General features: G+C 43.6%; 1 protein-coding gene across 1 annotated transcript in view; it reads left to right on the top strand.

The window, feature by feature from the left end:
* MLXIPL (MLX interacting protein like) overlaps positions 1–22,430 on the top strand; it is a 66,869-nt gene that overhangs the window by 11,162 nt on the left and 33,277 nt on the right. Inside the window, exons 2-7 of the mRNA XM_066599728.1 lie at positions 11,091–11,197; positions 12,341–12,423; positions 12,582–12,671; positions 16,033–16,077; positions 18,163–18,340; positions 18,856–18,936. Coding sequence (XP_066455825.1) covers positions 11,091–11,197; positions 12,341–12,423; positions 12,582–12,671; positions 16,033–16,077; positions 18,163–18,340; positions 18,856–18,936 — 584 coding nt within the window. The remainder of the gene's footprint in view (positions 1–11,090; positions 11,198–12,340; positions 12,424–12,581; positions 12,672–16,032; positions 16,078–18,162; positions 18,341–18,855; positions 18,937–22,430) is intronic.

Below are 22,430 nucleotides of genomic sequence, written 5' to 3'. Positions count from 1 at the left end.
GAAAAATAATATTTTCTTAAAGTTAGAATTTTCTTAATAAAGATAAAAATGAAAAGAAACAAGCCACTAATTATTCCTGCATTCATTCTTAGCACACAGGAGCTTGCCAACCCTTAGAATAGCTGCGTGAACATTCTTCCTTCATAGGAAGAAGTCAGCAATAAGTCACCTGTGAGATATGAACCATGTAGCTGCATGTACAGATTGCCAGCCTCAGTCCTGTGTTCATCTGGATCTACTTCCTTTAGTTGATATTGTCTGATTTTGTCATCCGTCATATCTAACCATGGAAGCAGCCAGCCAAACATCCGTCAATGATGACGTTGCTAAGATACATCAGGAGTCTGTCATAAATGTTTTTCACTTGTATGCAGTAATTAACGGCAGCATATGGTGGTTGCACTCTTCATTAACTTGTCACAAAACAGGAAATTTTCCATTGATAAGAGCAGAGAATGGTGGCTCAACGACTAACGCTTAGTAACCCGCACAGTTCCCATTGTTAGAAGACTCTAAACAAAGGCTCAGACTGGCCCACAGGGGAATAGGTGAATCCCCCGGTGAGCTCTGAGCCAGGTTGGGCCCCGACCCCCACCTCCCGCACGAGCTGTGCCACAGGATCTGCACATATTGGGTAAACAAGAGGCTACCAATCCCTGCATTCTCCATATGCTTCAGTGGAGACATGCAAATGCAGCCACTTGTGTTGAGCGAACCGAACCAGTGGAACCCTGTTTCAGGTCGAACTTTGCTAAAAACTCAGTTCACATTCGTGCCAAACCAAACAAAGTTCTACCCAAAATGGGGTTCTACTGGCTCGATTCGCTCAATACTAGTCCTGAACACTGGACCGGATTTGAATTGTGGATTTCGCGGTAATACGCAGTTCAATCAAATACATTGATTACACAATTCCACTCACATTAGCAGATCGGCATTGCGTAATCCGCTCACCGAAAATAAAACACAGCATGTTCTATTCTACTGTGGAATCTGCAACCATAGAGCCCATTGTACTCTATGGTTCCACATATATTTGTAGCCCATACGCAATTAAATTGCATATGAGCTGCTGGTACCAACGCCATTGATAAGCATGGAAATGCAAATCACCTGCGTGTGTACGTGGTGACCTGCCATACAATTACACGCCGAACGCAGGGTCACCTGCCGGGTTCACAGCCCGAATCCGCTGCGGGCTTCCCATATGGGGAATCTAGCCTAAGAACTATAAAAGCCCTGTATAACTCTTGAGGCTATTATTGCTATTAGACAGCGTTATACAACAGTTTTAGGGATTTTGGTAGACTTCCCGTTTGCGCATCACTATCCGTCAGCTTTCTATTGCTGTATATGGTGAATGCAGCAGCAAGTAGTTTGTGAATGTGGGTCAGGTCATATTTACGCGTAGCCATGCAGAGGGGCCCCAGAATAAATTGTTACGGAGGAAAAAATGGAAACCCAATGGAAGGCAAGCAGACGGACAGCAAACTGGTTTTTGAAAAAACAATGAAAGCAATAGGGGAAAAAACAGTATCGGTTCAGTTATTCTGCTTCCGTCACGAAACGGAGAGACGTAGTTGTGCCGGAAAGCCCCAACCCAACAAAACCAGGAGGACCAATGAAGCTGCAGTGTTGAATCTTTGGGCGAAAGAACAAAATGAGTTCCTCTTTTTTATTATTTTACAGCATTTGTAGTGGCTTTTAGGGTACATTCACATGGGTGAATATTCTGTCCGTGAGCTGTCTATCTCAAGGACAGCACATGGACCAATTATAGCCTATCGGGCTATACAAAGGAGCCATCTGACACGTGGATGGGAATAACACATGCTATGTGCGGGGTGTGAGCAGCTTGGACAGCGCACAGGCCGGTGTGCGTGTGCTGTATGAAGTGAATTGTACTTGAGAATCTAGCGGGCAACTCTCACACGGCCGTCTGAATGTGACCTTAAGGTCAGGACCCTGACTTGGCCATTCCAAAATGCATATCTTTTTGAAGCATTCTTATTGATTTAATTGTGTGCGTTGGGTCATTGTCTTGTTACATCACCCAACATCTCTTCAGCTTGAGGTCATGGACTGACGCCCTTACATTCTCCTGTAAATGTTTGGATACACCTTAGAACACACGGTTTCTTCAATGATCACAAAGTGGCCAGGCCCTGAAGCAGCCCCAAACCATGATGCTGCCTCCTCCATGCTTCACAGTTGGGATGATGTTTTGGTGTTGGTGTGACATGTTTTTTCTCCTCCTAACATAGCATTATGGAAGCCTTGTGGAACATCCAGGTGGTTTCAGGCAAACTTGAGACGGGCCGCAATAACTTTTTTTTTTTTTTTTTTTACCGCAGCAGCTTCCTATGTAGTGACCTTACATGAACACCATTCCTGTTCATTGCTCTTCTCATGGCCTTATAAGTCTCCACACACCTTCTAGGTGCTCTCCTTAAGGAGTGATGATACCCTTCCCGACCCGCATCACAGGCCTCTCACTAGCCAAGCCAGAATCCTACTGCAAACTGATGAGGGGCAAACACCTCATCAGTGAAACACCCTGAAACAGCTGTCTGTGTATGGACTCTGGCTTGGCTTTCAATTCCCAACCATTGTTATAAAGACCTGTAGAAAGGGTTGGACATTGATTTGCAGGAATTCTGCCATCCAATAGGTGGCGCTGCAGAGGTATTGTTCCATCTTCCTTATTTGCATCTAATAGGAGACACATGAGCAGAAGTTTTTTGTTTTTTTTTGCAGTCTCTTGTAGATCTTTTGCTATTACCCTTGGGTTATAGCAAAAGAGCGTTCTTTCTGAGTTCTTTCTGAATTGCTGCTCCTTGTGCTCTTGGTGGGATCTTAATAGGACCTAGGACCGCTCCAAAAGACAGTAACAACAGACCTGAATTGGCAGAGGGCCTCATGAGTCGGACGGCATAGGGCAGACCTATTCTAAGGGCTCATTCACGTGGGCGTATGCAACTTTGGACTGTGAAAACGAATCAACTTCACTGCATGTGACTACGTGTATTACATGCTTTTTTTGCTGCATATATACGGGTGTCTTTACATCTGTGTGCCATCTGTTTTTAAGGCTGGATTCACACGAACGTATATCGGCTCGGTTTTCACGCCGAGCCGATGTATGTCATCCTCATCTGCAGGGGGGGGGGGGGAGGATGGAAGAGCCAGGAGCAGTGCTCTGAGCTTCCGCCCCCTCTCTGCCTCCTCTCCGCCCCTCTGCACTATTTGCAATGGGGAGAGGCGGGATGGGGGTGGGGCTAATCCTAGGAACTTAGCCCTGCCCCTGTCCCACCTCCTTTCATTGCAAATAGTGCAGAGGGGCAGAGAGGGGGTGGGAGCTCACTTCCTGCTCCTGGCTTTTCCATCCTCTTCCCCTGCAGATGAGGACGACGTATATCGGCTCGGCATGAAAACCGAGCCGATTTACGGGCATCTGCATCCAGCCTTAGCGTGCAAAAAAAAAAAAATGTAAAAAGGACCCAACTGATGTCACTTTTTTTTGTTTTCACTCTGTCCTGGCAACATGTTTAAAAAAAAAAAACGCAGCACACATGCATGTAACATTCGAGCCCGCTGTATTTTTGGGTTATTTTGTATGCTCCAATACACTTCAAGGGAGATGTTGGTCCATGAATAGACTGAGATAGCACATGCTGCATTTTGTTTTGAAACATGCAACATCAGTCCACATAAATGCTGACTATAACAATTTACTTTAGTGGGTCTCTGTGCTGCCCGCATTCAGTCAGTAAGATATAGGGACAGCACAAAGACAGAAAATACACCCATGTGAATGAGCTCTGAAGGTGTCCTAAAGTTTTCATGTAAAATGACATTTTAGTCAAACTGCTTAAAGAGAATTAGAACAAAGAAAAACCTAGTTGGATTAAAGAATTGTAGGTGATAAGTTGTGTCAATTGTTCTAACGGCTCTCGGGATGGCGCTTCCCCTCACCCAGACATAACTCAATGCCAATATTCTTTCACTGTGAATCTGTAAAATATTTGGGCAAAGCTTAGCTGGTTCCTCTAAAATAATTCTTCATTCTCAGTGCAAGAGTTTCTAAATACTACCGTGTTTCCCCGATAATAATCCCTACCCTGATTTTCAGGGGGAGGAGGGGGTTATATATAAGCCATTCCCCCGAAAATAAGCACTAAGCTACACTAGATTAAAAAAAAAATAATAGCAATACCTGCCGTATCCTCCACGCTGACAGCATTCTCTTCCTGGTAACGGGGTTAGAATACCCCGACTCCAGCAAGTGAGTGCTGTGATTGGATCACGAGTGCCACTGGCTCAGCCAATCATTATACAGCAATACTGAGCAGTACAGATATGAATCCAACATTGGGGCTGCGATTTTTTTTTTTCGAGCGCTGTCCACTGTAATTTGGCACATTTTTGTGCTTTTCAACGTACCATCACTCATCCAAATGATGGGGTGCGTTAAAAAATGCAGTCGAATGCAGTAACCTGTTTTCGAAAACATTGCTAGAAACCACAGCAAAACACCGCGATCACAATTGCAGCATTTTGCCAATGCCGTGTGTGAGAGTAGCTTTAGAGACCCTACTGATTCCAATGTTTTATCTCGCCCCAGTGATTGATTCATATCTACACTGCTCAGTATTGCTGTATAATGTCCTCCGTGCTGCTTCTGAGTGTGTGCTACAGTGAGATAGGGCAGGAAGATCTTTTTTTTTGTTTATGGTAGACATCATAATATCTGGTCTCCACCCACCGGCTCACAAAAAATCAAAAATTAGAAATAGTGCCTGCACAGAAGGGAGAGTACTAGAAAATGCAGAATATATATGTACACATTCTGATACTGAATATTCATCTAAAGGTTTAGGTATAATAAAAGCAATGTGAAAAAACATAGTGTGGTTGGGGATTAAAGGGGTTGTCCCGAGAAAGCAAGTGGGGTTATACACTTCTGTATGGCCATATTAATGCACTTTGTAATATACATCGTGCATTAAATATGAGCCATACAGAAGTTATTCACTTACCTGCTCCGTTGCTGGCGTCCCCGTCTCCATGGTGCCGTCTAATTTCAGCGTATAATCTCCCGATTAGACGCGCTTGCGCAGAAGGGTCTTCTCCCTTCTCTTGGGTCTTGGCACGAGCGGCGTTCTGGCTCTGCCCCCTTCTACGCGTCATCGCGTAGCTCCGCCCCATCACGTGTGCCGATTCCAGCCAATCAGGAGGCTGGAATCGGCAATGGACCGCACAGAGCCCACGGTGCACCATGGGAGAAGACCCGCGGTGCATCGTGGGTGAAGATCCCGGTGGCCATCTTGGTAAGGTAAGTAAGAAGTCGCCGCAGAGCGGGGATTCGGGTAAGTACTAAACTTTTTTTTTTAACCCATCCCTTGTGTTTGTCTCGCGCCGAATGGGGGGCCTATTGAAGAAAAAAAAAAGCCGTTTTGGCGCGGGACAACCCCTTTAAAACTCTCAAATTAAGCCACCTACTGTGCCTATCATGACAGTGTTAAATAATTAGCTTACTATATTGCAGAACATTTTTAGACTTTTGGCAGGCAATATCTTCTAACCTCATATATGTATTATTACTGCCATACAATGCTTAAATAATACATGGTGTTCTGAAAATTAGTTCCCAAATATCATTGCCAGAGTGGTGCTCAGTGCCAGTGGAAAAGTAATACATCCATATAGTGCTCAAATAACAGATCCAGAAAGTACCCACATAATATTTTCAATGACCGTGACATAACTTGCCTAAATCATCCCACAACACAATTTTCCTTGATTGCTGTTTTCCCTATTGAAGTTGATAGGGAGAAAACATAATGACTAGTTTTTTTGAAAAACGGGCATGTTGTCCAAAACCATGCATAGTTCTAAGACTTTCTCAGGTGTCCAGAAATGACTGCATGTGTCCAGACCCCACAGTGTGAATGAGGTCTGGTCTTTCTTCCTCGGTTATGTCCTTTGCAAATGCCTCCTTAACAGCACAACAGCTCTTGTCACATGCTAGTATGGAAATGCCTACATGAAATTGGTGATCTAGTCCCTTTTCAGTCTTTTTTTTTTTGTGTGTGTAATTAAAACCAGATGGTGAAACATTTTTCTATTTTTCTAATGTTTTTTTTTCTTCTGAGTGTAGTTTATTTTTTTAATTCCGTTGTCTGTATATGACTATGGGGGCAGCCATCTTTTCTGAGTTACGTTTAACAGCATTTAAAGCCTTTAAATAAGGTGACCAGATTTTCCCAGGGTCAAAGCGGGCAGAGGGGTGTGGTCGGGGCGGGGCTTATCACGACCTATGATTTTGCCTCTGTCGTTATAAAAAGTGCAGGGCCGGTTTAAAAAAAAGACGGAGCAAATTCCACAGCATTTCTGCATCCAAAAAAACAGTCAAAATCCATCCCATTTGTGTGGATTTTGACTGGAAATCGATTTCATACTATGTGGCTTTCCCCTGTTAGCACTCCCCGACTTCCGTTTTCCAGCGGCCTGTAGTGGCCTCACCTGACAAGCCGCAGTTGCATCTGACCAGGCCGCTGGGAACCAGAAGCTGGGGAGCGCTGACAGCAGGAAGCCTTCGGAGGAGTTGAGGGAAGCGCCACTGCGTATCTGCAGCTGATTTCTATTCAAAATCTGCACCAATGTTACAGATCTTGACTGTTCTTTAAGATGCAGAATTTGCTGTGGAAATTTCCGCAGCGGACATTCTGCAGCATTTCCGCTATGTGTGAACATACCCTAAGTCAGCTTAAGGTGTGTTGCCACATGCAGCGCGGCCTCAGTAGTATTAGTGTTCCACTATACCAGCCCCAGTAGTATTAGCGCTCCCCCATACCAGCCCCAGCAATATTAGTGATCGCCCTAGTATTATCGCTCCCGTATGCCAGCCCCAACAATAATAGTAACCCCCCCCCCCCCCCCCACAGAAGCCCCATCAAGAATAGTGACCCCTCTCACAAAGCGAGACGAGCAGGAAGGCTTAGTTTGTGGAGTGACTGGTACCAAACTTTCCAAGAAACTGGACAAGCGACCATCACCTACATCCACCACTCTACAGCAATCCACCTGGCCCTGCACTGCAAACCAGCTTGTTCCACACTGGACAGGAGGAGAGAGGAGAAGAGACGATACCTATCGATCCCACCTCTGTCCTCAATCGCTGAGCAGTATTGCAAGCAGGCAGTTGTTAGTATACAGGCTGATTTGTACCCAGCTTTCCCGCACTCCTGCACGCATGTGACGCGAAAGCTCAAATCGCTCACCTGATCCGTTCTAACGCACTCCAGAGTTATGCAATATACATACAAAACGCTGCCACCACCAATTTCTTAACGGTAAATTGGAACCCAATTTATGAATACAATCTTCGGAGAATATGGCTTCGTGTTAACACGGACGATGCTCACTAATTAATTTAAGGTTTGATTCTCAAATATGAGCAGCGTTTGTTTTACAGAAAAATACAAAAATGATATTACAAGATAATCGGCAAGAGACTTACATATGATATCACAGACAGTAAAATTACAGGGATTAAAATAAGTGTTACCATTCTTTGGCATGGAGTCCCGCCCAGGAAATTGGACAGCACTCACGTATGTGACCTCCAAGGGGCTGTCCATTTGGGGTCCGTGGGCTCCAAATTTTAAAGGATCCCTCAGTACACACCTTCTCCCCGCCCCATCTGAGGTCATACAGAGCAGGGAGGGTTACATTTGTAGGAACTCTGAAAAATCATAATTCCCTACTTTCAGTCATATCTTCACATGCGGTTGGCTGATTGGGAATATAGGCCCGCCATATTTTTAGTCATGATTTTACCTACGCCCCGAGTCCACACATGAGTAGCTTCGGATGTATCCTGTCCAAGATACATGATTCTCGGTTTCTGAGAATCTCTTAAAGAATGGAGTCCCAGCATCTTATTGGCGGTAATGCAACATTTTGCAAAATATCCTCGTCAACGGGCTGCGATGTACAGATCTTTCATAAATTCTAAATTACATTTTTTCTTTGTCTTAAGCGAACGTCCTTTGTTAACTTTTGGCGCCAAAAGTTATCAGATCTGGCTGTGGGCAGATACTGGACAGCTGGGGGGGACACTTTATTCATCTCTTTATATTACAAGTCCCAGACAGTATCCCCAGCAATATTGACCCACCCCACACACACAGAAGTCCCCTCAATAATAATAGAGACCCCACACACAGTATCCCCAGCAATAGTGAACCCCTCCATAGTATCCTCAGCAATAACAATAGTGACCCCCCCCCACAGTATCCTCAGCAGTAACAATAGTGACCCCCCCACACACACAGTATCCCCAGCAATAATAATAGTGCCCCCCCCATCAGTATGCCCAGCAATAATAATAGTGACCCCCCCCCATCAGTATGCCCAGCAATAATAGTGACCCCCATCCCCATTAGTATCCCCAGCAATAATGATAGTGACCAGCAGTATTCTTGTATTATGTCGCCACTGGAAGTTAGGGGTGGCGACATAATACAGGAGTTTGACGTGCAGTAATGCCCCCAGCTTCTGATTGGCTGGAGGAGTGTTGCCTGAGGAGAGTCAGCGCCAGAGCCATCGGCTGCATCCGTACAGACTGGGACGGCCTCAGAGGGAGTGCCGGCAGGAGGCAACGCAGTGCCAGCGGCCCCAGAAGAGGCGGGCGCCTTGGCACCTGCAGACGCAGCATCAGCGGCACCAAGAGACTGAGCTCTGGTGGCAGGACCACAGCCACTGGTAGCAGAGGCTGGAGGGAGCAGCAGCAGCACGAGGTCAGGTATCGGCGGTGGCAGCACGAGAGCCACTGGCGGCGACTGCTGCAGGACAGGGATTAGCAGCAGCGTCTGCATTTCATGTTGCCTACCCTAGAGGGTTAGGGTGAGGGTTTATTTTCCTGTGAGGCTTACATATTATGTAAGCCTTACAGGACAACCAACCCTAAACCTCCAGGCCAGTCAAACTTCCATGCCAACAATGCTGCTATCAGCCTTAAAAAATCCACCAATCGAGAGCTAGGGGTATGAGAGGGGCATTCCTCCTGTCAAACTCCTACCTTCTGGTGGCGTCAAGGTACAATAATACCAGCCCCAGCAATAATAGTTACCTCTCCTCCCCATGGAAGCCCCAGCAATAAAAGCGCCCCCTATACCACCCCAGAGACCCATATACTTGCCCTCCTCCTGGTCTTCACAGCGCCGACGGTAGGCAGAAGTGTGTGCAGCAGCGCCTCCTCCTCTCTGCTCTCATCTCCTCTCTAGCGGAACCAAAGTGGAGAGCTGAGGGGAGGAGGATCCCAGATGCACACACTGTTGTTAGTGTGTGCATCCGGTCCGCAGCGCTACACAGCGATTACCAGGCAGGGAGTTGCGGCACCTCACCTGGTAATCACTTTAATGGTGACCAGATGTCACCAGACATCGCACCGGGACAAAAGTGGGACAAATACCTGTCCCTCTGAGGTCCCGGGACGTCTGGTCACCTTACTTTAGAAGATATGCTTAAGGCGGGTTTCACATGGCCGAGAATATTATGTGAGACTTGTGCGATGCGAAACACACTAATATGAACCCCATTCAGTCATACACATGAGCAATATTCCTCCCCCCCCCCCCCCCCATCCCCAACTCTGATTGAGTTTCACATCCCGATATTGCACTAGCCCGAGTGGAATTAGCCTTATAGCAGACTCATGGGCCATTCACACAATGGCCAGGAGGGCACCCATTGACTTGTATGGGAGACTGTTCTAGACATGTCCTATGCAGAGCTCATTTTGCAGGTAGGGGAAGTATTTACATAATGTGTCATTTTCTGATGACCCATTCCCTTTTAACTGATGAAATCGAAAACTGGTTAGCAAACTCCCTTTAAATGCACAAGCAATGTTTCAGAAGCACTGGTCATAAAGAGATCATGTTATTTGCATAGGGCTACTTTGCAGACGTTTGGATGTTTGATGCTCTCTGAACTTTAACAAGAGCAAATATTTAACTCAAAACTCAACAAACACCAGATGACGCTGAATTCTGTTGCCTCTTAAATAGAGAATTACTGTATTCCACTTTAGCTTTGTTCGCGACTTAGAGAAGTTGTAGCAGACATGTGAAATCAGGGGCAAACATAGAATTCATTGGGCCCCATAGCAAAACCCTGGTGAGGTCCACTCTCCTTTTACTTCTTTATTTGGGCCAAAGCCGTCATGAAGACTTTTTCAGTCATGACTGGTCTCTGCACACTCTTCCCATCCTGCTGCTAACCAACCCCAATGCCCCTCTTCATGCCCCCATAGTAAGTGATTCTTCCATGGCCCTCGCTTAGTAGTGGTGCCTCTTCCATGGCCCTCGCTTAGTAGTGGTGCCTCTTCCATGGCCCTCGCTTAGTAGTGGTGCCTCTTCCATGGCCCTCGCTTAGTAGTGGTGCCTCTTCCATGGCCCTCGCTTAGTAGTGGTGCCTCTTCCATGGCCCTCGCTTAGTAGTGGTGCCTCTTCCATGGCCCTCGCTTAGTAGTGGTGCCTCTTCCATGGCCCTCGCTTAGTAGTGGTGCCTCTTCCATGGCCCTCGCTTAGTAGTGGTGCCTCTTCCATGGCCCTCGCTTAGTAGTGGGGAACCTCTGGCTGACAGTAAAAATTTTCTTAGTTCCCACAGTCACACTGGCATCAGCAGCAGTGTTACTGTGGGATTATGTAAATTTATTTATTTTTTTTTTAACCGATGACTAGGTAATTTAAAATATATCTTTTTCCACAAAGAAACCTGCTTACTTCTTCCTGGATTGCTCCCCCCACCCCCTCCACACTTCTGTTTTCACTCGTCTTTCGCATCCAGATGTGGCATTTTTTGCTTTAGAAAACTTCCCTGCATCAATACCGCTAAAACACTGGGTTTTTGAAAAAACACTGTGTGACACCAGCCTTTTTGTAAATTGTATTTTGCCTTTCTTTCTCATCAGAACAAGAAACTTAATCTAGTTGTGCTAATTAATTGTGTTCACATTGTGAGCCCCAGAAGGTTGTAAATTTAAACACTAATCTCATTTAACACGGTGTGATTATTTTCAGTGGCAAACTAGTATCTCCCAAGTGGAAGAACTTCAAGGGTTTAAGACTATTATGGAGAGATAAGATCCGTCTGAATAATGCCATCTGGAGAGCTTGGTACTTACAATGTAAGTAAAAGATGTGCCGCTGATGTCATTGTCTACCATTAACCACAATAGCCTATCTTACCTGAAGAAATTCAAAAACCTGGGCCTGAGTGGTATCTGCAACTAGTTTCTTGATGAAGCTTAGTGGGCTCAGATGACCTTCCAACACCTGTGTTCTCTACAAGCAGGGGTTGTTTACCCTACCTTCATAATGTCTTCTCTGCTTTCCCACTAGGACATCCATGAGCATTTTGAACTAAGGGATGATGGTGCTATGCTGGGACTGTATTGCAATTCCAGTACAAAACTTGACTTTGTTGAACACCAGTTGTGTCCTCTGATCAACATAGTCAGCTTAAGGAACATTTACACACAACGATTATCACTCAAAATTCTTTCAAACAGTTAAAAAGTGAGCGATAATCGTTATATGTAAACACGGACAGTCGCGCACTATTCATTCACTTGTCGTTTAGCGCTGGTTTTTAGCGGGCATAAAATTATTTGTTGAGCAGTTCAAAATTCATTCCATTTGAATGGAAATCTTTCAGTGTTTTCAGCGGCTTGACGCATTTGGGGGAGTAAACTATGTACTCATTGTGTTTGCCTTGCATACACAATGAGTACATTGTTTACTCATGCCTGGAGAAGACTATGGAATCCTGCCAGCCAGATAATCCCTTGCATAAAAACACGTCCACCTGAGCAAACTACTAGTTCTACTTCTACTAAAGTTTGCTTTAATTGATGAAGGAAATAGAGCGATTATCTGTATGTGTAATTTTATGCAAAAAAGTCGTCAGTTTGTTCAGTCATTCATCCGTTTAAGCGATTTATCATTGCGTGTAAATGGCCTCTGACACTGTAAATCTGTCAAATGGGTGGTATCCTCCACTCATTGTCAATGGGTGACTTTAGACTGCCCACTCGATGGATTGAAAGTACCAAAGCTGGTGAATCGTAGGGACAGCAGAGAAAAACTGCAGGTTGTATACTTCCCACCTCTTCCTGTCTTGGGCCAGAATGTTGTCGAGAAACCAGAGATAATTTTTAATACATAATCTACATATAAGTAAACCACTGGAATTAAATGGATTAAACAGAGACTCAGCGCAAACAAAATGGGAAGTAATACAAGACATTTTCATTTTTATTATCTTATAGATGTAGAAAAAAGGAAAACCCCAGTGTGTGGGTTTGTCACCCCATTGGATGGCTTAGAAGGAGATGACCACCGTAAACCAGAGGTAAGACCCTGAAGCAGAACATCACAGAAAGCAGAAGGAGACGTCTGGAGTCTATAGACCCATAATTAATAGAGTGCTTATCATGTGTGAATTAAAGTTTCTTTAGCATGAATGACTGTTCCTTGTAAGTACAGTTGTACTTTCTTTGTGGTCCGCAGGCTGTGGTGCTGGAGGGGAACTACTGGAAACGGAGAATAGAAGTGGTAATGAAGGAGTATAACAAGTGGAGAATTTACTACAAGAAACGCGTAAGAGACTTTAAATGTTTGAGTCATGTAGGTGTTTAGCAGTGTACCTTGCAGCACTGGGTTTTGGGTTTGAGTCCAAACAGGGCACATCCTCTAATATTGATCTTGGTGCAGAGATTGGGAAAACATAACACCAGGATGTAATAGTACGGCGTGACTCGCATGCACTTTGCAGAAGCCGAAGCATTATTACAGCGCAGTGATAGTGCGGGCTCAGGAGCTGTGCCTGTGCCATCAATTGCAGGTGCCAGCTGTATTATATTATATAACTGACACCCCGCTATATTGCCTGGGATCAGAAATAATTGGCCATCCCAGCCATTTAACCGTTCTTCTGTCACAGTCAATGCTGACCTGCAGACTCTAAGTGGTAACAAGGAGGTGACATCGGCCAATCAGATTGCTGGGGCTGATAGAATTACATGGCAGTTGGAGGCTAAATAATGGCTACTGGATCTGCCCCAATCAAGAAATACTAATAATACACTGCAATACAGAAGTATTGCAGTGTATTATATGAGCAATCAGAAGGTTACATGTTCAAATTCCCCTACTAGGACCTAGAAAAACATTTTTTTTAAAGTGCAGGAAATTGAAATTTTACAAAAAAAATAAACGTGCTTTTTATAAAAAAAACTTAGTTCTTTATTTTTATGAAATGAAAGCTAAAACTAGATATTTGGTATTACCGCATCAATAACCGTAAATAAGATTATCGCATTATCTAACCCGCATGGTGAACACTGTAGAAAAATTAAGCCAAAATGCTGTTTTAGTTTATTTATCCTCCAGTAAAAAGCGAATAATACGTTGTATGTGCTAGAAATCACCAATCCGGAGAACAAGTGTTTGTTTTTTAAAGGACCACTTTGGCAAAAACACAATTTGGACGTCTCCTATGTATATTGCAGTCGCTTCCATAAACTGCAGCCTCTTCTCTGATGCTTATCAGGCACTATGTTGATGCTACTTTAACTACTTTGTTATATCAATCCCATGATGCATCAGCACAGCATGATGTGATTGTTCCCAGCAAGAGAAACCAAGTAATCTTGCATTACATAATCAGCTAGAGGTGTAACATCTCTGCCTTGGAGACATGGTAATTTTAATTAGCATTACCTTCCATATTCTTCTAAATAAGCTACAGACCATAAGTATACAGTCAGGAGGATGAGCTGTGATCTCCTTCATTATCACTGTGTGACAGTCCTATTTGATGTGAACTAAACTATGAGGCCTATACTTTATTGGGGGGGGGGTCATGTGGAGCATGTGAGCCACGTTGAGATAGGAGGCGATGTTAGTTGCTATAGTTTGGAGATGCGCGTCCTCGCTTCGTTAACCAGGTGTCTCACCACAGAGCGCCTATAGGAGTACGCGAGGAGGTCTCGAAGATGGAAGAAGAATAATACGGACCTTGGGAGAGTAAAGTCCGTAAATTTGGAGGAGATATGCCACACCTTAGACCAGAAGCCCAACAGCATCGGGCAGTTCGAAAATACATAAAGAATGGTCCTTTGTTCTGTACCACATCTCAAGCAGAGTGGGGAAACAGATGGCATCATTTTGTGTAAGCGGGAGAGCATCCTACCACAGTTGGTCTTTATTCTGGGCTCACACAGTTATTATTGGGAGAAGGATGCATTTTGAAGTCGGGCTACAGAGGGGAGCAGACACAGGCGACCAGTGATTGAGGTGGGAGTATGTGTGGACCTCCGGGGCCTTACATAAGTGTAAGGATAAATAGAATCCTAACACTGAGTCCAGACCTAGTCAGTATACTAGTAGAGATGGCTGACTGAGAACAACATGGCTGATTTAGACCAAGCCTGATTCTCCTGTAGTATGTACTCTGAAATGACACTAATAAATCCTACAGGTCCTCATGCGGCTCCATGGGGGGAAAAGTAAAAAATATTTCGGCTCTCTGAATGCAGCAACACCAAAAATAAATTATTTCCAGAAATAGAATTTTTATTGTACAAAAGTAGAACAAACCTAAAAGATGGAAAACGGACGCAGAAAAGTTATCTTTTCCTTTTTGTACCGCTGTAAAAACAAAACCCAGAATTCAGCTTCCAGATGTAAATCTCTGCTCCCTTTGCTCTATAACATGATGACCACACATCAGCCCGCATGTTCACAAGTTACATTTTACTGTGTATCATGTGCTGTTTCTTTAGAGATTACGCTTTTTATCATTGTCCGTCCTTTCACTGATTATACGATTATAGATGGCTTATATTTCTACTAAAATATTTCTTACGGTAAATGAATTTGTTCATTTGAAAGGATAACACTACACAGCAATGTTATTTGACCACTAGGTGGCGCATAAAAGAACTACAAATGATATTCCTTTGAAAGTGACTTTATTTCCTGTAGCTCTTATATAGCACTAACACATTAGACAGAGCTGGTTTGGGGGTTTTCGACTCTTTGCTTTTTGGAAAACAGAAACTGAAATAAACTGGAAAAAAAGATCTGTTTAAAAAAAAAAAAGGAAAAGCAAACAAAAAATAACGCTGCTGACTGCGCTCTTCTCCCGTCCAAAAAAACCCTAAACCAAACGGAGGCAAATTGAAGCCTTCCTTCTGCTTTCCATTTTTTTTTTTGAAGCCCCATTGAACTCAATTGAGAAAAACACGGATCGTTTTTTTCGGTTTTATTTTATTTTTTCTCCTCCAAAAATAGAGTAAAGATACAGAAAACCTGAACAGAACCCTCTCAGTTCCTATCCCCAGTATGGCCTGCCGTCTAATTTTCAAGTTTATCTCAAATGCATTGACTTGGCTGAATTTCATAGGATGCTCGTTGACTTATCTAGATGCCTTTGGAGTGTGGCTGGAAACTGGAACACCAGGAGGAGATCAACATAAAATGGCATAAAAACTCCTTGCAGATGTTGTCCTTGATCAGATCTGAATTCAGAACTACATGACAACAGTGCTAACCACTGAGCCAGCATGCTGCCCCATAAATTGTGCTTTTCATGTGTGAGAACATACACTTATGTTCTGTGACCACTAGGTGGCACTCCAAAGTCCTAGAGGTGATATAAGGTTCAAAGTTCTTTTTTAGAAACGTTAATAATGAATAAGCAGATAGTTGTAAAGTTTATATCCATTTATTTACTATATTTTTCCAGTAATGACGCACAAAAAAATTATGTCAACTTGGTCTTTGGCATTTTAGACGTGAGGTCAGGTATTTTTTTATTTTTTTTTTGTGAAAACAAAAAATAGCATTGTTTGAAAAGCCTGACAATACTGTGAATTTATATGAACATATAATATATAAGGTGTGATTTAATTTAATTTTTGTACTGAACTAATTTGCTGTAACTTTACTTTTACAGCTCCGCAAGCTTCAACAGCATGGAACGTTGTTTGAAGAACAAAAGGTTGTCATCATCCGTAACAAATCAAAGAATTTTGAGTATAGATATTTAAAGGGCTGTTTAGCAGATGTGGGGGGGGGGGGGGGGGGGACCAGCAGCATTATAAGGGAATAGCCACTCAGTTCCTTTTTAGTATTGAAATGAATAGAAGTTAATTTTACAAGGACTATTGATGATATTCTCATACATGGTAGTCATAAAATGCATTCCTTTCAATGGAAAGCTTCCACATATACAGGGCGATCATAATTAAGTATGCCTACTCAGAGATGTATAGAGGATGTAACTGAACCAAGCCTTGTAATAATACTATCCAGGACATGTGGAAGTGATCCATGTGAAAAAATATTTCAGCACTGTTGATGTCTATCTTGAAAAGTACATGCACTGCTTGTCCCTTGCATATTCTCCATAGACCTCTCAACAGCTGCAGCAACGTCTTCTGTTTGTGGATGAGGGATTGGTTTCTGTCCTCTTCCGGGTGGGACTCCCACACTTCCTGTTTCTTTGAATTCCGCCACCATCCTTCTAAGTGCACTCGGTGTCATTGGGCCTCTTTTGCATTTGACAGATTTGCAGAAATTCTTTTAACTCTCTGGATGGATTGCTTCTGCATGCCCTGAATAGTACGATTACCAAGTTTGGTTCAGTTATGCCCAATAGACGTCACTCCAGACAACCATAGAATAAAGTTAAAGTGTTATTTTTACTGCAGTGGCACGTTTGTGGGTTTTTCGCCCTATTACGCCCCACTTAAAGGAAGTCTGTCACTTAAATTTGGTCTATAAACACAATACATGGTTGTGTATACGCTGTAATAAGGAACCGTGCGCCCAATGATGTCACGCAGTCCGCCTGGAAATGAGTCGCAGCGCATATGCCTGAACACACAGTGCCGCACAGGCGTATGCAAGGTCGAACGCATGACATCTCCAGCGTGAAGAGCTGAAGGTCAGAGGCGTAACTTGCTTTATTAATAGTCCTGGGCTCACTATATGGAGATGAGAGGCCTTATGGGCCCCCTAAGGCTCCTGGGCCAGGGTGCAACTGCATCCCCTATAGTTATGCTGTAGGCGTCACTCAGCAAGAAAGGGGGAAATAAATGGCTGGAAAAGAGCTGGACCACTGGTAGAGGTGGAACATCCATCGGACGGTCCAGAGCTCATTAGTATATAGCGCGGGAGAAACCTATTGCCCAATATTTTCGCATAGGAAACACTTGGGAAGAAGATAAAGGTAACTCCTGGTTCCATACTACAGTGCATAAGTAACAGTATATTGTATGTATTTATAGACCAAATTTAGGTGATGAGTTGCTCTAGAAATTTTTAAACCTTTTTCAATATATTATGTGGAGCATTAAATAGAACTAAAATACAATTCATCCTGCAAATAACAAGCCCTCATGCAGCCATGTCGACAGAAAAGTAGTGGGGATAAAAAAACTGAGAAGAAAAACTTGAGAAACTTCTTGTCTTTAACGGGTTAATAATGTATACATAAAGTAACAGGGGAAAACCGAGACAAAAAACAAAGATACAAGAAAAACATTGTTACGTGTAGTAATCAATTGGTGGAGACAGTAGGGGTGAGGGTCCTGCTCCAATGAGCTTACATACTACAAGTAATGGGGTGATACAGAAGGTAAAGGGGCTGGAGATGTGTACGGTATGGCGAGGTGGAGAGTGAGGGGTGCTATACACATAGACAATGGTCAGACTTAGGCCTCATGTCTACGGGCGGATCTGATTTGCGGAATCCACGCTGGTAACCCATGCAGAACATTCGCAAATCAAGCCGCCCATAGGCATACATAGGCTGTGCGCAAATGCATTCAAGCATAGTCTGGAAAAGAAAACTCAGCATGCTCCATTTTGCTGCGGATCCCGCACAAGCGGCTTCCATTGAAGTCAATAAAAGCCGTCCGAGCCGTGGATCCCTGAACGGAGCAGGAAACCGGAACCCCCAACGTGGGTGTGAAACCAGCTTAACTGTTATCTGATAGAATTATGGGGAGGAGATCATGGATGTAATAACATTTGTCGTGGTGTAGAAAAGTAACAATAACGAGATCCCATTTTCTGGCAGCATGGCGCTTCTGCATGGCGAGGGGGAGAGATGTTTGCTGTGTGCCCACTTATGGAAGAAGGACGTGGAAAGGAGGAGGATATGCTGTATGATCTGGATTATTTCTTAACTGATATCTCTGACACCCTGTTCACCACCACTCAAAACCTGCCCCCTTCTTATCAATATCCAGATTTTGGTATGTATTGCTTTGTGCATTTCATGTCTCTTGATGTATTTTGGTGAATTTATAGTATAGGAGCCATTCTACATTGTAAACATCACTTGGGATTTTTTGCATTTTGTTACTTTTCATTTTCTCCCCAATATACCCATAGGATGTCATGCCCAAATATTTGTAGAATGTAATTCTTTTTCACGCTTAACCCTTTCCAATCCAATTTGCATCCTGGTTTTCCTAGGGAGCTTACTCTTTTTCTGCTGTTATACAATGGCGCTATCTGCTGGCTAAAGCCAGTACTGCATGAGGTGATACGTTGGATAGGCTCCAACAGCAGAGAGGCTGACAATATACAGTAAGAGAACCCAGACGGGCGTCTTCCAATACTGGAGCTGTACAGCCTTAAATCATAATGTCTTCAGAGGTCAGACAGTGGATTGGAAAGGGTTAAAGTGAATGTCCCAAATTTTAACAGCTTTTTGTTTTTTCCTCTGTAGTTGTTTTTAGTTATTCAGTTGTAAATTCTTTTACAGATTATGTTGGGAATGCAGATATGATCCAACCAGAGCTAGCGACGCTACAGCCTAGCCTGGATGATTTCATGGACATATCAGGTATGTTGGGAATGTGTTCTTTATTTCTTATTGTTTTAGATAAAATGATCCACCCATTTCAAACTTTTTTCTTTTTTTAAACCAAAAAATTTACCCCAAAAATTGTATTTTCAGAATAAATTCAGTTGTTTTTTTTTTAGTTAGAGAATACTTATGTGGCACACACCTGAGAAGACCTGGCTTTAGCTTGTTACAATGTATAGAAATATAAGGCTTGTCTAAAGGTCAGGACTTTGCATCCAGTACTGACCAGGAGAGGAGCATTTACTATGTGTTTCTAGACACTTTCAGACATTTTGAAAAAAAACTCTATTGCAGAGTCAAAATGTTGCTTTTGTGGTGTATTGTTTCTTTCTGCCTGCACATTTTAGAAATGCTGACCTCCATGTACCTACTTGTTGAGATCTGAAGACACTATGATAACTATCTCCACAATCTCTGCCTCTCCTGCTGTTACACTCTGTGTGTGCGCACATGCTAGAGTGAGTTGCTAACCATTTCGCCATAATGTCTCTAAATGCCTGAATCGTGCTAAGAAAGCAGAGGAGAGGGCATTCAAATACTTCCTTCTTGTGGATTGAATCACAAACTGTGCAATGCAGTATAGAAAGTCATGGTAAGGAAATTCAGGACAGTGAACTACTGGCAAAATGCTAGGCTTGCTATACACACCCTCCATGAAAGTGGATTTTAAACAGTAGAACAGCAGAAAAATGGGGAAGACTTGTTATTTGTATAGCGCCAACTTATTCTGCAGCGCTTTCAGGTTATTTATTTATTACACCCCCTTCCCAGCAAACTGGGTACTCATTTTACTAACCTCAGAAGAATAGAAGGCTGAGTTAAAGTTGAGCTGGCTACCTAAACCAGGCGGGGATTGAACTTGCAACCTTCAGCTCATCTAAAAATCATAACTTACAGACCTAAAACTGGGTGTATACAGCAGCAAATGAGAGGGTAAGGCAACACACGTACCCTTTAACGTACCATTTGACCCTATCCTTAAAGGTGTATATATGATCTTCATGAGAAGTCTTTTGGGAAGTTACTTAGTTGAGGCGTTTCAAAGTTTCAGTAATTCGCTATACTTTTAGATTTGTATTATATGCAAGGTATGGTGCCTGGTATACAGTACAAAAAGGGGCTCCTAATGAGATTTGTCCTCTTGAAAGACAGTATAATGTATCAATATAAGTGAAGACAGCCACAGGTAACTAATAGACGCTGTATCACAGACAAGAAATATTGCCTTTGGTTAAACTTCTAATATCTTCACTTGATACAAGGCAGACATTTTTCTTGCCGTCTATAGAAGAAAACAGCTGCTTACCCCGAAGTAACCAATATGCTCAAGACACCAAGTATCTATTATAGGGTAAAAGCCATTCTGCTCACTATATGCGAGTCTACTTTCAGGGCGCACTGCATTGACACTATTTTTTGGCAAGGCAATATGTGAATTACCTTGAAGAATTTCTGAACGCTACTGTCGGGTAGCTTTATACAGCTGTTTCTATGAGCTTGACTTTATTGGTTATATGAAATTGGGCAACTGCATGTGAACCACTAGAAATATGTAGCATTGTAATGACGTTATGCTAGGTGTCACTGCTGGAGCACTTTTTTTGTACTGTTGTATGAACGTTATTTTGGACATTTAGCATTAAATAGGTTTTCCCATTAGACATTTATTCCCTATCTACAGGAAAGGGAATAAATGTCTGATCGTTGGGTGTACAACTGCTTGGACCCTTAGTGATACCAATACTAGAGTACATGAATGCCCCATGTAAATGGAGCAGAGGGGCGCATGTGTGATTACTGCTATGGGACAGAGAGAGAATGCCAAGCACATCAATCCCATAGAAGTAAATAGAGCAGTGGTCATGCATGCACCCCCCCCACTCCATGCACATGAGAAATTGGGGTGCGCCAGTATCAGGATTGTTGAGGGTCCCAGCAGTTGCACACTACTGATCCCAAATATATCCTATGGATAAGGGGCTAAAGGTCTTTAATTGGAAAATCCCTTTAAACTCTAACACTGGAACCCTCATTAAAGGGGGTTTTCTGTCCAAAAAATCTAGATGACCTGTCATCATGATAGGTCATCAATAGTTACATCGCCGGGTACTGTCTGAGTATTGATCCCCAGTGATCACTTGATCGCCCAGCCTGGCTGTCAGTGCAGTGGACCGTACTTGCACCATAAGAGACAGAAGGGGAAGTGGTCTAGCTGGCTTCACTCCCACTGAAAGCAACAGGAGCTGAACCAGCTATTACACTTCTGGCACTTCCGCCTCCGACACCATAGACTGGTGCAGAAGTGTAATGGCTGCTTCCGCTTCCGCTGCTTTCAATGGGATTGAAGCCAGCTAGTTCACTTCCACTTCTGTCTCCTATGATACACTGACAGCCAGGTGATTGTTGGGGATCCCATACAGAGGGTCCCTGGCGATTATCTATTGATGACCTATCCTGAGATAAATCATCAATCATTTTTGCCCAGAAAAACACTTCAAAGGGGCTTGTCCAGAATTAGAAGCACCATGTCTGTCCATGGCCTGTGTCTGGTATTGTAGCTAATCTCCATTCACTTGAATGGGAATGAAGTGCAATACCAGAGACAGCCAATGGACAGACATGGTCTTGTTTGAGAACTAAAGGACAGATTTGTCCCATGCTTTTAAATGGTTTCAAATTTGATTGAATCAATTACAGTCCTAAAATGGTTAAAGAGTATAATGCTGCTAAACCAAGCATGGCTACTTCTAAAAGTATGGTAGCGTGCAGTACAGACCAGTGTAAAGAATGAAGGGTCCTAGCGCCTGCAGGAGCCCCATGCTCCCTTCAAACAGCTGATTGGCGGGGGTTTCGAGAGTTTGACCTCTACCAGTCAAACACTAATAGCCTATCCTAAGTATAGACTATCTGAAGACCTGATTGTATGTGCATTAACCCCTTAGTGACGGCCCCATCGTGATTCTACGTCCTCACTAAGTGGGCTTTAATCCTAGAGGACGTAGAAACATGCATCTTCCTAGGATTAAGGCCCACTTGGCTGAGGACGTGACAGCTCCATGCTGTCGGTGCCCGCAGGTAGCCGACAGCATGAAGCTGTCATCCTGGGCTACGGGCAGTCTCCCCCGGCAATATCCATTGGATAGTGCCGATCGCAATAAAGTTCAAAAAAAGTAATTAAAGTTAAAGATTCAGCTGCCCTGATGGATCGGATCCATCAGGGCAGCTGAAAGTACTCACCTGCCTTCCCCGATGTGTGCCGCGGTGAAAGGGTCCTCCGGGACCCGGCGTCCCTCTTCTGCGCATGCGCGCCAGACGTATGACGTCACGCGCATGCGCAAAAGGCCGGGAGCCCCGGCAAATTCAAAATCTCCTGGCTCCCGTCTCCTGAAGGTATCCAGTGGATAGCGGCGATCGCGAAAAAGTTTTTAAAAAAGTGACAGTTTCACCTCCCCTCATGGATCGGATCCATG

The sequence above is a fragment of the Eleutherodactylus coqui genome, chromosome 4 (assembly GCF_035609145.1).
Source record: "Eleutherodactylus coqui strain aEleCoq1 chromosome 4, aEleCoq1.hap1, whole genome shotgun sequence".
In the NCBI taxonomy this organism is placed as follows: Eukaryota; Metazoa; Chordata; class Amphibia; order Anura; family Eleutherodactylidae; genus Eleutherodactylus; species Eleutherodactylus coqui.
The sequence above is the reverse complement of the archived record's forward strand: the minus strand, read 5'-3'. Positions and strand labels throughout refer to the sequence as shown.